This window comes from Hyalella azteca, unplaced genomic scaffold (genome assembly GCF_000764305.2).
Source record: "Hyalella azteca isolate HAZT.00-mixed unplaced genomic scaffold, Hazt_2.0.2 contig2373, whole genome shotgun sequence".
Taxonomy (NCBI): Eukaryota; Metazoa; Arthropoda; class Malacostraca; order Amphipoda; family Hyalellidae; genus Hyalella; species Hyalella azteca.
In genome coordinates this window covers 1-13,762 of record NW_025932650.1, presented here as the reverse complement: position 1 = coordinate 13,762, position 13,762 = coordinate 1, and the positions used below count along the sequence as shown (strand labels likewise).

Genomic DNA, 13,762 nt, shown 5'->3' with positions numbered 1-13,762 from the left:
AATTTAAAAATTACAGTACAAAATGAACTATTAGTACATAAATTTTTGTTATATTTTAGAACTACAAAGACTTCTTACTTGGGTTGTAAAATACTTGGAATGTCTTTTTAAACGAAAAAATACAAAATTAAAAATTTGATAGATGCGTGTAAATTATCCCTCTCAAGTTGTCCGTGTACATACAAGCAAGAGAGATTAAAGAAACTAATCATATTATCTTTCCAACGTTGGTTTCCTGCGGCTGATATACGTATAAGTTCATCACAACATTTCCTTGTATCCACCAATGGCATAATTACTTCACTATCAACCTCACGAACGTTACTTTCACTGTAAAGTGATTGATTGATTGATTGATATTCACTGTTGGTAGTAATCTCTGCACCACTGCAAAATTATATCTATTTAAATGACGACGAAATTCGCATCGTGTCTTTTCTCAATTATTGTTTTATCAGTCCTTGTTCTACAGTCACTGGGAAGCCTGAATGACGCATTGTGAGTCAGAGTCGTACAGTCAGCTGCGGTATCAGAGGAGACTGCGCCTCACAAGACACTGCCGCAGCTCTGTGAGGCAGAGCCGTACAGTCAGCTGAGACTGTCTCTTATACACATCTAGATGTGTATAAGAGACAGGCTATAAGTAGTCTTTAACTATTTGATTATTTGTTATATATTGATTACAATATACAATTTAAATGTGTTAGCTAGCTTATACAGGGTGGGGCAGAACTGATTGAACAGTTTTGGGGCGAAATAAAAGAGTAATGGAGGTTCATAAAGAAGAAAGTTTATTTTCCTCGAGATAAGCATAACATACCATTTAAAATGCTTATATTTTGAAAACAATATCAGGAAGATGGTGTTTGTTAGCTGCATCACACTGTTGGAGATTGGAGTCATTCTTGGAAGTTTCCTGCAGCACGTTCACACATATGGCGAGGTATGGCCATAACCTCTGCTGCAATAATCCGTTCCCTTAGCTGTGGTAGGGTGTGAGGGGGACTTCTGAACCCCTTTCTTTTAGATGTCCCCAAAGAAAAAAATCCCAAATGCTCAAATCAGGTGATCTCGCAGGCCACTGTTAATCACCCCTCAGAGACACCAGACCTACGGGAAACATGCAATTCAAAACATTGAGTGACATTCGGGCTGTGTGAGCTGTAGCCCCATCCTGCTGGAACCACACATTTCCCAATGCTTCATTTTCAACAATGTTTTCCATCATGGGCTGCAAGAAATTTTGCAGCATTGCAGCATAGCGATTGGAATTCACTGTTACGGTTACTCCATCCTCTGAGAACGACTCCAACAGTGTGTTGCAGCTAACGGCCACCATCTTCCAGATATTGTTTACAAAACATAAGTATTCTAAATGGTACCTATGTTATGCTAGCCTCTAGGAAAATAAACTTTCTTCTTTATGTACCTCCATTACTCTTTTATTTTACCTCAAAACTGCTCAATCAGTTCTGCCCCACCCTGTATATTGAGAGGTTGCTAATGTATCCTAACCTAACCTTATAGGCAATTAGAAAGATTTTCCACCCTAATACGAGTTTTCTAATTAAAATATTTAATTTAAATCCTTAAATATGTGAATTGAAAAGTAGAAACAAAACAGTTACAATTATAAGACTATATATAAAATAATTTAATGCAGTGAATAGATATAAAATATTTAAATTGTGCACATGTTTATTTCAAACAGTGTTAGCTTTTCTCATAACTTAAGTCTCGTTTCAAGTCGTACGTATGTGGTTTGTTTGGTTATCGTTCAGTTTATGTTAATAAGTATTTGTTTATTGGTCTGAATTAAATGGGAACAGTGCAGTCAGTCACTCAGTCACTACCAGTCAGTGTGTATAGAAGGTAGAGTCTGGTAGATTTATAGGACATAAAACTAGTAGATCTATTGATAGTGCTGTGCACTGTGTCATCCTGCTGGCCCAGGCGCAGAGACGTGCCCAGGTGAGATCATCCTGCTGGCCCAGGCGCAGAGACGCGCCCAGGTGAGAGCATCCTGCTGGCCCAGGCACAGAGACGTGCCCAGGTGAGATCAATTCATGAACGAGCTCTGCAGTTCAAAGTTCTTCAGTAAATATTTTAGTGTTGAGCTTTTAATAGTTGCCAGCATAATCACTCATTGATGTAATCATATTTTTTTTTATATTAGCATCTCTCAAGAACCCGCTCCTCTATGTCTAAATCAATAACTACTCAGAAAGCAGGCAACCATGAACAAACAAACGAATATTTTTCTTGGCTTTTCTAATGAATTAATTTTGAGATAATTTCAAATGTTTTTTGTGCAGAGTTGCAGAAACAGTTCGACGGCGACGGCTGCAGTGCAGCAACTGCAGCAGGCGCTGCAGCAGTATGAGCTCCGCGTCAAGGCAATCAACTACTTCAACAGCATCATCGAAGCCACCAAAACTCCGTTAGTAGCAACACCGCTTCGCTGTATATTACTTCCTATACTGCCAACACCTCTACTGTCACTATCACAATAAAAAAAGTCATACACACTCACTGCCACTACTTTTACTTACTCCATCTTACTGACACTACTTCTACTCTCACTATTTGGTTTGTTCTCGGCTATGCTAAAAATTATTATGTAAAATTGGAACCGACATTTTGAAGAATTTCAATTTGATAAAATTTGACTTTCTCAGAAAAATCATTCCTACTGTCAACAAAGCGCCGAAATAAAATTAACTGCAAGAAAGAACCAGAAAATACTGAAAATTGTTGGAGTACTGAAATTTGTTCATATCACATAATTACTTCTCAATTATCATTTCTCGACCTGAAGCGCTAGCAACTACGGCCACTGAACTAACTAACTGAATTATCATTTGCGTCTCAAATAAATTTATGAGATTAAATATTTTGCTAATAATCTGATCCGTCGCTTGTCTTATGATAATATAATTTGTTCACATTGCTCACAGTGTAAAAATTCCTAATTTGGAAATTATTTTAATCTAAGACATTTGATATTTTTTCATTCCGTTAAGCCCATCAGTTGTATTGGATATCAAGTGTTATTTACGTCCGTTTAACGGCTTATTGATACGATGGGCAGCGTGGAGGAGGTGGCGAAGGTGTCAGCGCGAGTGCAGGAGCTGCGCAGTGAGCTGGAAGAGCTGCACACCATCGTCAGGACGGGCGAGCAGCGTCAGCAGCAACTGCAGCACCTCGCCAGGAACCGCGTCAGGAAAGCGCATGTCAGTTCCTTGAATAACTCTTCAATTTATATACTTATTTTTTCTTCGGCCTTCTATTTCTCTTCTTAAAGTCTACAAATATTATGATATACATTTCTTGAAAAGTTGAAACGTGAAATAATTGATGAGTGAGTCGGCTACAATTCTTACATGCCTATGATTTGAAATTAATTTCCTATTATAATCATTGATGTTAATCTTTCAAAAAAAATTATATCCAGATTCAATAAATTATTGTCATTCCAAAAAGTTTTGTTCAAGTCTACGCCGGAAAATAAGTCTGTTTCATTATAATGCTTCTCGTGCCCAGACTGATCCGCACGCTGCTGGGGATGACGCTGACGGGGAGACAGTTTTGGTCGAGCTTCCTCCTTCTCCCGCTGCCGACATCGCCAATTTTAGGGCATTAGGAGGCTACGATTCTCGCACCGATGGAAATAAGTCCAGAGACGAAAACTTGGCTGTTTCTCGCGCTGCTGAAGATGTTGGTTTTGCCAATGGTCCTAGTAGTGATGTCAATGATAATTGTAACAGTGCCAGCGCAGTTAACCATTTACACACAAATATTGATACTGGTGATAGGATTGGTGTTAGATCCCCTACCCATACCAACTCGGGTGTAATGACCGGTAACGTAAATACTTCAGACCAAAATAAAGCCAGTACTCCACTTGTGAGTGATTTGAAAGCATCAGGTGGTATGAATGGCCATGGCGTCTTTGGTACAAGGGGACCAAATACCTCGTCTGCAGAAAAACCAGCAACGCCCGTCGCTAGTCATCCTACAGCAGTTGCGAGGCGAACGGGCAAGAGCTCAACCAAAGCTGTGGTGTCTCTGCAGGGTCTGTCACAGCCTCATAAAAGAAGGCTTGTCACAAGCTCTTCCGAGCAGGTCAGTGCAGAACAGGCATTGATGATTATAGGGTATCAATTCAATACAAAATTGATTTTACATACATTCCGAATATAATCACTGGAAAATAGTCGTCATTTCATCGAATGTTCTTGATTTTGTAACAATTAGAAAGCTATAGACTTGGAAGTGTATTTCTTCCGAGTGCTACTGCATTTGATAGCTCAATACCATTCTCTCGAAAGCGTTTAATTTTATTTTGATGTTATTCTCTGTTGAAGGTAACCTCATCTCAGGAAGGAGGAAGTGAAGTTGCAACTGCCAGACAAGCAGCAGTGCTGCGTCAGGAGGTCGCTGCCCTCAGAGACGCTAGAAACGCCCTTATTGCTTACCGACAGCGTCTCAGCAAAAAAATACAAAAGGTTCACATCGAATACGATTGTTTTACGCAGTAAACTTTGTATTATAATTAAATAGGGTCTTAGCCGCATACTTTTCCATTCAAATAAATCACAGACAACAGTTCCACCCGGTTGCTCTGTATTGCTTGGCCGTGTAGCTGCAAAAAGGTTTCCATTGTGTTCTCTACACAGCTGTCATATTACAACAATAAATCCCAATGTACTAATAAATATTTTATTCCAATATGTTACATGTACCGGTTGATTCTTCACCTTCTATAAGAGAAAGGAAAGCTGTTATATCAAGATAATGTGGTTTAGTTATCGTCAATAATTTTCTTACCAAATTAACTGAGAGATTTGTTTGTTTGGGTGCAGGGTGTACGGGAGAGCCGCCGTTGGGAGGCAGAGAGGCGGTTCATGGAGGTGGATGAGGCGGTCGAGGCCGTCGACTCGTCCATCGAACAAAAAAATGAACTCATCTGTGGCTCAGCCACCCTCCTCCACGCCACGTCCTCAACGCTCTTGTTGCAGGTGGAGTGCGCGACTAGTTTTTATGTAATTAGGATTACTGGTGTAGCGTTAATCAGTTATGCTATCAAAATCGACTACCTTAGGTAACAGTGTTTTTTAGCGCATTTTCTCATTTATGGAAAAAATGCGCTATTGCCCTCGCCATGTCCATCTGTCCGTCCGTGACTTCACGTTTTCGTCGACGAGAAAATGCGCTCTCTGTCACTCACTGCAGTGAGTACTACTGAGTTATATTTTTTTCAAAGATTATTTGGGTTGGGGCATTATATAATCCTTGAAAACACACTACGATTTTTCCCCTGGATTATACTTTGATTTGCTGTATTACCGTGGCGACAGATGATGTGTTAGAAATGCTTAATACAGGCCCTGAGAATTTCGTTGGACTGGATAACATTTAATTGCTTTGATTCTCTAGGGTAAGCTGCTGGATCGACTTCTGAATTTAAGCCTGGATGAGATTCGGGCGCTGATGGTCAAATACTTCAGTCGTGTAATTGATATCAGAATTGAGTTCCGAAAACAAGAGATCGCCTACACTGAATTAGAGGTTTGTATGTGGCTCATATAATGCATTGATCAACTATTTATTTAGATCGTGGAAAAACTGTTACTCTAAGAACAAGTTCAAAACCAACTGCCTACCCATTCTGGCTTTCCTTTCGAAGCCATTGTTACCTCATTAGAAGTTCTGTGCTTTTTTCTAATCTTTGTCTTTTTTCAATATCGCGTTGACTAAACATAGATTTGTTTCTGGAAACTTGTATTTGAATCAATCGGTCTTCAGATCTCAAGTCTTCTGTAACTAATATTTTCGTTTGCAGCTTCAGTTCGAGGACCAGTCAAGGTTACTGCAGAAGCTGGAATGGTCGTACGAGCAGGCCAGCCTTGACATGGAGAGACGTTGTGCTGTGCAGCAGAGACATTTCCTTCATTATCTTCACAAACTGTTCAGGCATATCGATGCTCAGGAGACTGCCATGCAGCTGGCGAGAGGTAACATTAAAGTTTGACACTCTTCCTTGACACTCTTCCTTGACACTCTTCCTTGACACTCTTGCTTGACACTCTTCCACTAACATCTTTGCTGAATTTTCGTGAATGGTTGCTGAAACTTATAATAACTAGGTGTTCCTTCACGTTGAAAATATTTCACGTATTGTGAATTAGCAAAAATTTACTATATTTTGTATTTATTCTGAAAATTTGAGACAGTATATATGCATTATTTTCAGTTTTCAGATTTCCCTTATATATGACCAATAATTGCTTGAAAGGATATGCAATCATTTAATCATGTTTTTAATTAATAAAGCTACTTTTTCTATTTTTATCAGAAACTGCACTACCTTTCACCTTGGATGCAGATTCAGATAAATTTCGTGCCAGCGAAAGCGACGTACGTCAGCTCGAGATGAACCTTTACTACTACAAGCAGCAGTGCCAGCAATTGAAAACCCTCGTGCGGCAGCAGCAAGGTCTTGGCTATGACTTCCAGCCTCTCTTCCAGCAGCAGTTGCTGCAGCAACAACAGCAGCTGCAACTCAGACAGCCTTGCGACGACTCCAAGAAAGAGAAGACTGACACAGGGCGCTCATGTGGTGAACGCAGAACAGGTGCCCTGTCCATGTCTTGAGTTTACGTTCTCTATATTAACTGCAGATACTACAAGAAAACAAATTAAAAAAATTAAAATTTGTTCCTCTAATGTTAGGTGATTATATAGTATTAAATTTTTGATCGCTTATTCCTTGTATACATCGTTATTTGATGAACTGCAAAAGTGGTACCAGCAGAGATGAATGACTGTTGAATCAGACTAGTTCAGCCACTCACAACTTCGCGATCGCAAATGCTCGTTGTAAATTTGTATTTTGTAAAGCTGCTCTAATTGAAGAAATTTTGTAAATATTTTTATTCTGCTGTGTCCACATTATTTTCTCGTATTAACCCATTAATGACGAGAATTATTTACTGAATTTTTTTTCGGTTCCTTGTGAGAATATTATCATTTGTGATGGTAATAAACAAAAAATATGTTCATATATTTATTTTTCGTTGTATGTGAAAAATTATAGCTTGGTTCCATATGGAACCGCTCGGCATTAACGTAACGTTTTGGAGTTCAGGTCCTCAGTCTGTACACACTATTGGGAGGAGACACTGCCAGTTCACTTGCCTGGCCTCAGACCTGCCGAGCAGTTGAGCAGTTCATCAGCGCAACACATCGCTTTGGCCAATAATTTTGAACAAGAGCAGTTCACGGAGTGAATCGTATAAAGCGTAGCATTCCGTCAACCCACCGAATAATAAAAATAAAAAATAAAAATAATAAAATTTACCAGTGTTAAATATTTTTATTAAATGTGAAATCATATGTCACTAGTTGCTTGCCATTTTGCACTTTTTATCAAACCTGAAATCTTTTGGCATTGTTTTCTAATTTTTTTCTGCTAGAAATATTAATATCACAAAAATTACAAATAAATTTAATTACTGATGATTTTGTTGTTGACTTGTTCTTGTTGTCTAGTATAGAATTTTCCTACTTGCTACTAAAATCTAAAATAATTGGAAATCCTGCAAGCTGCAACTTCCTACAATTGGAATCTCACAGCCCAATTATACACTTTTATTGCCAATTAGATAGGAGATAATTCATGGAGACAAAATCTCAATTCTCAAGGGTCCAAAATTGTCAAAAAAGCTCCAGTTGCGGCTGGGATCCTTGGAAGATAGATTTATTCCACACTAGGTTATCGTGTTGTAGCTTCCTGAACTGAAAATTTGAGCAGAATCCACCCATGAATGAGAGAGAATGCCTGTAAATGGTGCCATTATTTACCTAATCAGGCTAATCTTATCATCCTATGGCCCATCCTTGATTTTTCCAGAGTAAATTAAAAGCAATGATATATTATAGCTTACAATTTTCAAAAGTCTCTCCAGGAACAAGTGTTTCTATCTGTAATTTTTTAAAAATTCTTGTTCAAATAAAATGAAGAATATAAATTGCACCATATTTTGTTGCATAATAGATTCAGAGACTAGAGTTAGCCAAAAAGTTGTCTTTCCTTATTTTAGTTTCACAAAGAATCAAGAAGTTTTCTGATTAATATATAAAAAATTGTACAATTTTTTTACTTTTATAATTGTTGTTAACTTGTTCTATTTAAATCAAAGGATATAAACAAATGCATTTATTTAATAAATTATATTTCAAAAGTAATAGTTAAATAAATGTACAATTTGAATCCATCTATCATATTTTTTACAAGCTTTATTTTATCTGCAAGGGTTTTTGTGAGCAAAGACAAGAAGCATTATAGTGATGACTATTTTTGCAGAAATTGAATGCTGATTTTATCTCTTTATTTTCAGGTGTGCCCCTTTGTTGATGGAGAAATCTGCAATGGCAAAAACAATGGCCATTCAAGTGCTGTTGAAGCAGCTCCAGCTGCCTCACAAATCATCCTTGGGCAAGACCACTTCTGTGATTTTGATGCGGTGTTTGGAGCCGATGTGTCGCAGAAAGAGCTGTATGCGGCATGCCTGGAGGATTTAGTACAGCACTTTTGGCAAGGTAATTATTTTCCTCCTTGTTGGACTGCATGGGTACAACTGTACCTACAATAGGCATGAGCACATTATTCTAAAATTATGCAGTCCAAACAATGTTTACCATGTGAAGTAATGTAAGCAGTTGTTATTCACCTTATTAATGGAGTCAAAAACAGAAGTCTTGTTACATGTGAAAAGCTAAACTTTCACCTTTTCCAAGTTTTTTTTTCTTTTAAATTAATCATGATCCATAAAATTTCTTTCATCTGTGAATAAATGTTCATGAATTCATTCAGCAGCCTGCTAGTTTGTAAAACAATTAAGATTGATGGCCATGTTTTTACTTGCTAATAAGAAACATTGAATTTCCTTCACTGGAAAGTAAATTTGCCTAAAAACTTAAAGTTGAAAATCTGTATGTGTTCTCTAACAAAACTCTTTTTTGTGCTTAGCTGCTAAATCAAGCCATAACTTTTTTAATTTAGAGATATTATTGTTGATTCATTAGGCATTTGATAGGTAATTTATTTTTTAATTGACTAATCACTACTTATAAATATTTCAGGATACAACGTCAGTGTGGTTGGTTATGGCAGCTGCAGGTCTGGCAAGACCTACACAATTACTGGCCCTGGCTTCCTATGGGCCATGAATGAGGAAGAGTTTGGTCTCTTACCTCGAGCTGTGCGTCAGTTGTACACCCATATTGCTGTAAGAGTACAATCTTTTTACTAATAAATCATTGTTGGAAAATCTAATGTCTTATTTAAATCTACTATTATTTTCTTGGTTTTATATCAGAATCTGAAATTATTAGTTTCACTACACTTTACTTCATATAAACTTGAGTTCACGTTCATAGTTAAGGTGTTTTTTTTTTCACCAGGAGCACAGAGATGCTGGAGGGGGCATGCCCGAGGTGCGAGTGTCTGTGAGCTACCTCATGCTCTGTGGTGGAGCTGTGTATGATCTCCTCATGGGCCAGTCTCATCTTACTCCTCTGCCTGTTCTCTCCGACCACAAGGTTGTTATTACTTATTATTACATTATGACTGATTACTTATTACATTACAGCAGCGTGCAAACATTAAAAATATTTCTACACTGCATGCTCAATAAAGCTCAAGCTTTTGCAAAAGAATGTCAATTGCTTTTGCAATTGTCAAGAATTGCAAAAGCTTTTGCATTAAGAATGTCAAAAGAATGATAACAATAAATATCATTAAATTTGTTTATTATGTCATGAGTGAAGTTATAATGAACAATTAATGAGGCTAAAAGGAATCATGAGGTTTGTTGATTGATTTACCAAGCTATGATAGCTTCAAATATGGCCTCAGAGTAGACGCCATCATGTTGTTGTTGTAATTGCCCATCCTGGTAGTGGCGACTAGGTAAGGGAAGGGGTGATAGGTCAGTTTTTCCGGGCACTTTAATGCCACTGGTAGTTCCACGACCATCATTGGCTCGCTGACCCGCCAGAACCATTTTTGCATAACACAACACCCTGGACAAGCCAGGTATGCCATCATGCCACCTAACATATCATCTGACCTCGGAATAACCTAACTATAAAGCAACTCTACTGATTAAGTTCCACTCACAGGGCAGTGTAATGGTGCCCGGGCTGAGCAGTGTAGACTGCAGCAACATCACTGAAGTGCTGAACTGTCTTGAGGCTGGACTCCTGGCCCGAAATAATCACCTGTCACCTGGCGCCAGTACAGTCCAGAGCGCTGCTGGAGGAAGCATTATAAACGATGTCCTTGTTAATGATAACCTCAGTGTAAAACATGTGGCTGTCGAATCAAGACGCCACAAACACGACTGTGGCGGTGCATCAACACACCGTGATTCTCATGCTAGCTTCACCATCACGCTGCAGCAGCGCAAAGTTGCTAATGGTAGGAATTACATACAATAAACATTTTGAATTTGCTCAATATAACCAGACTAGCTAGAAATGTTGTTGGAAACTGTTACAATATGGTATCAAGAATTTATTCGTTAGCGTTTCATTTGTAATTTTGTTTTTTGTGTTTTGTAATTAAACTATCCTGCATTTTCCAGATGGACGACCGTTCATTGTGTGTTCCCGGCTGAATTTCGTTGATCTTGGTGGCATAGAGGAGATCAAATCCTCGAGCACGACACTAAACGAAGAGCCATCCATGACCTCGAGCTTAATGCCGGGCAGCTCCAATAACGGCTACTACATTCATCCTCCCCAGAGTGTCACCCTGCACAGTAGAGACCCAAGCGCCGTGGGAAGCACTGATTCTAACCTATACAGCAACACTGAAGTGTTGGGAGGCGTAACTGCTCTTATGAAAAGTGCTGACTCTAGGCAGATTTTCGAAGCAGAAGAAAGTCATGGAAGCAGTGCTGAAGTGATGAACAACATGGACGATTCGAAGGAAAATATTTGTGTTATGAGTCAATCGCAGAAAGAAGACTATTTGCTTGCCAAAGAAAATCCTATTATTAGATCTCACTCTGACGCAGAGTTTTTCAAGCGCCGTTTTAGCGGGGAATTTAATTCTTTTTCCAATGCAAACGAGGCTTTGAATGACGATGAAGACGTGGCAAGTCTGAGTGCTGACGGGAAGGACTACAGCCTCATGACGGCTGATCATCAATGTCTGGCTGACGTCATCAAGAGTCTTGTCAATCGGAACCATGTTGGTCCAGTCCCATATGCCCGCTCTATGCTCACCCAGCTGCTCAAGGTGACGTGAAATGTTCAGATATTTTATGTATATTGTGTCAGGTAATATATGACTTCAATAATCACTAGGAAAACCCAATGGTTTGTTGTGTTCTTATAGTAGGTTGCAATGTGGGTGCAAGGATTTAATATTTCCATTGATTAATTTTGATAGAAATTAAATTATATTCCATATGCTATAAACATTTTTTGATGTTCGAAACAATTTACTTGAAAACCAACTTTTGCTCCATATATTGGATGCATTGATTATACTCATGTGCTAATTTTTCAAAGTCTCTTTCGAAATTATCAGGAGAGTCTGGGCGGGAACTGCCTGACGCTGTTAGTGTGCTGCGCGTCGCCGCGGCAGGAGGACTTACCTGCCACGCTGGTCGCCATGAAGTACGGCGGCCTGGCGCGCTACATCATCAACCGTCCCCGCGTCAACGATATTACCAGCGAAGTGGCAGCTCTCTTGGCTGACGCTCAGGTGACGAAAATATACCTATCAGTTGTTGGCTGACGCTCTGGTGACGAAAATATATCAGTTGTTGGCTGACGCTCTGGTGACGAAAATATACCAGTTGTTGGCTCGCGCCCAGGTGACGAAAATATATCAGTTGTTGGCTGACGCTCAGGTGACGAAAATATACCAGTTGTTGGCTGACGCTCTGGTGACGAAAATATATCAGTTGTTGGCCTGTCTCTTATACACATCTAGATGTGTATAAGAGACAGGGGTAGAGTCTGGTAGATTTATAGGACATAAAACTAGTAGATCTATTGATAGTGCTGTGCACTGTGCTATCAGCTACCTATCTGTTGTGTGACTCTTCAATGTTTAGAAGATCTGCATTCTTGAAGTGTTCTTGCATATTGAAGTCAGTTAAATGGTCAATATTTAGCTTGTTACCTTGCTCCATACAAACTTTACAAAGCTAATGAATAGTCTTATCAATAATTGTTTACCCAAAAATCCCTAAGTGGTAAACACCACCTTGGCCTGTTAGCCATTATTGAAGGCAATAAGTGCCCTTTTTAGCCATCCATTATGATCCATATACTGTTATTGTTAGTAGGCTAATTGCAACATAAAAAATAACACTTCAAAAAGACTAAAAAGCTGAAAAAAATAAAAAAAATCACCAACCCTGTTTTGAAATGTATGATTCATTAGTTTATAAACAGCCATAGATGAAAAAACTATACAGATTCATAAATATTTTTTGTTTTTTCCTTAGACTGGACGTTTTCAGCGAAATGATGACTTCGCCCGACGCCAGCAGCGAGGAAGAGGAAGGTGCTGTTAATGTAGGCGCCGTTTCCATAGAAAAGATGGACACCGAGCGTTCGCTCTCCGATAATGAAGCAAATGTTGTCCCTGCTCCTAGTGACGCTGCCTTGCACAACTACTCGCCTGGGGAATCAAATGTCATGCATGAAGTCCATCCAACTGCCAGCACTTATCAGGACCTTCATGAAGATCTTCTTGACGGCAGCAGCGCCGAGGAAGACCAAGATTTGCAATCCGAAGACAGTGACATGGATATGGACAGCTGTGAATCTGACTCAAGCTCCTCAGGTGGGAAATGAGTCGATCTTTTCTACGCGAATTTGCTTTAATTACTTTGTTTCATTCATTGTTTTCTGTGTGTAATGCTCAATAGTACTTTTCAATTATTTTTTGGCGCTAAAAAGTGCTGATACTTGCTAAAGCTTCTTATTCTTACATGTGCTTCTGCTCTCTATCCTAGGTTAAATTTCTTGATCCTACGACTGGCGTAGTGATGCAAGTTCGAACTCACTCAATAACTACCGTACGTATGCATTTGAATTAATAAGTAAATAATATATTATTATTTAGGCGAATTTCATATTTTCTCTATATTCTCCAGATGAAGGAGAGGACGTCGTGGCCGCGGTGAACGCCACCCCCAGCAGACGCCGCAACGCGAGCTGTGAGGCGGCAGGCATCGCGGCTACAGCACAGCAGCTCTGGCTGGCTGACCACAGCACTGCCCCGCTCGCCCTGCACGCCAAAGAGGCGAACAAGCGGCGCCAGAGGGAACTGCGGGAAACCATCAAGGAAAAGGTAATGGCAACGAATCCGTTGCCAGCAAAAAAGCAACAGCAAAATTTCAAGGAAAGGTCAGTTGTGATAGTTGTTGGCGCTTCATCCGTGAATAACTTACATTTACGTGTTGCAGGAATGCCAGCTAAGAAGCATGCAACGCGGCGCTGCCGAGAAGGAGGAACTCCTGAGGCAGAATAGAGAGAAGCTCGTGGGCCTGCAGCGCCTCATTGACCGAGACACCATCCTGCTGGCCCAGGCGCAGAGACGTGCTCAGGTGAGATCATCCTGCTGGCCCAGGCAAAGAGACGTGCCCAGGTGAGATCATCCTGCTGGCCCAGGCACAGAGACGTGCCCAGGTGAGATCATCCTGCTGGCCCAGGCACAGAGACGTGCCCA

The 13,762-nt window shown here is 39.7% G+C and overlaps 1 protein-coding gene across 1 annotated transcript; it reads left to right on the top strand.

Moving 5' to 3' along the window:
- Nucleotides 1–1,755: 1,755 nt before the first annotated feature.
- On the top strand, nt 1,756–13,640 carry LOC108674910 (kinesin-like protein 2; the record flags this gene model as incomplete). The annotated part of the gene is made up of 21 exons (XM_018162890.1): nt 1,756–1,760; nt 1,923–1,971; nt 2,316–2,440; nt 3,092–3,233; nt 3,544–4,125; nt 4,368–4,508; nt 4,866–5,021; nt 5,440–5,571; nt 5,846–6,017; nt 6,359–6,637; nt 8,060–8,073; nt 8,403–8,604; nt 9,148–9,293; nt 9,469–9,606; nt 10,189–10,486; nt 10,653–11,311; nt 11,606–11,782; nt 12,157–12,173; nt 12,534–12,874; nt 13,188–13,384; nt 13,500–13,640. Coding segments are annotated over exons 1-21 (4,113 nt in total), but the record flags the coding sequence as incomplete, so codon positions are not given.
- Nucleotides 13,641–13,762: the final 122 nt, after the last annotated feature.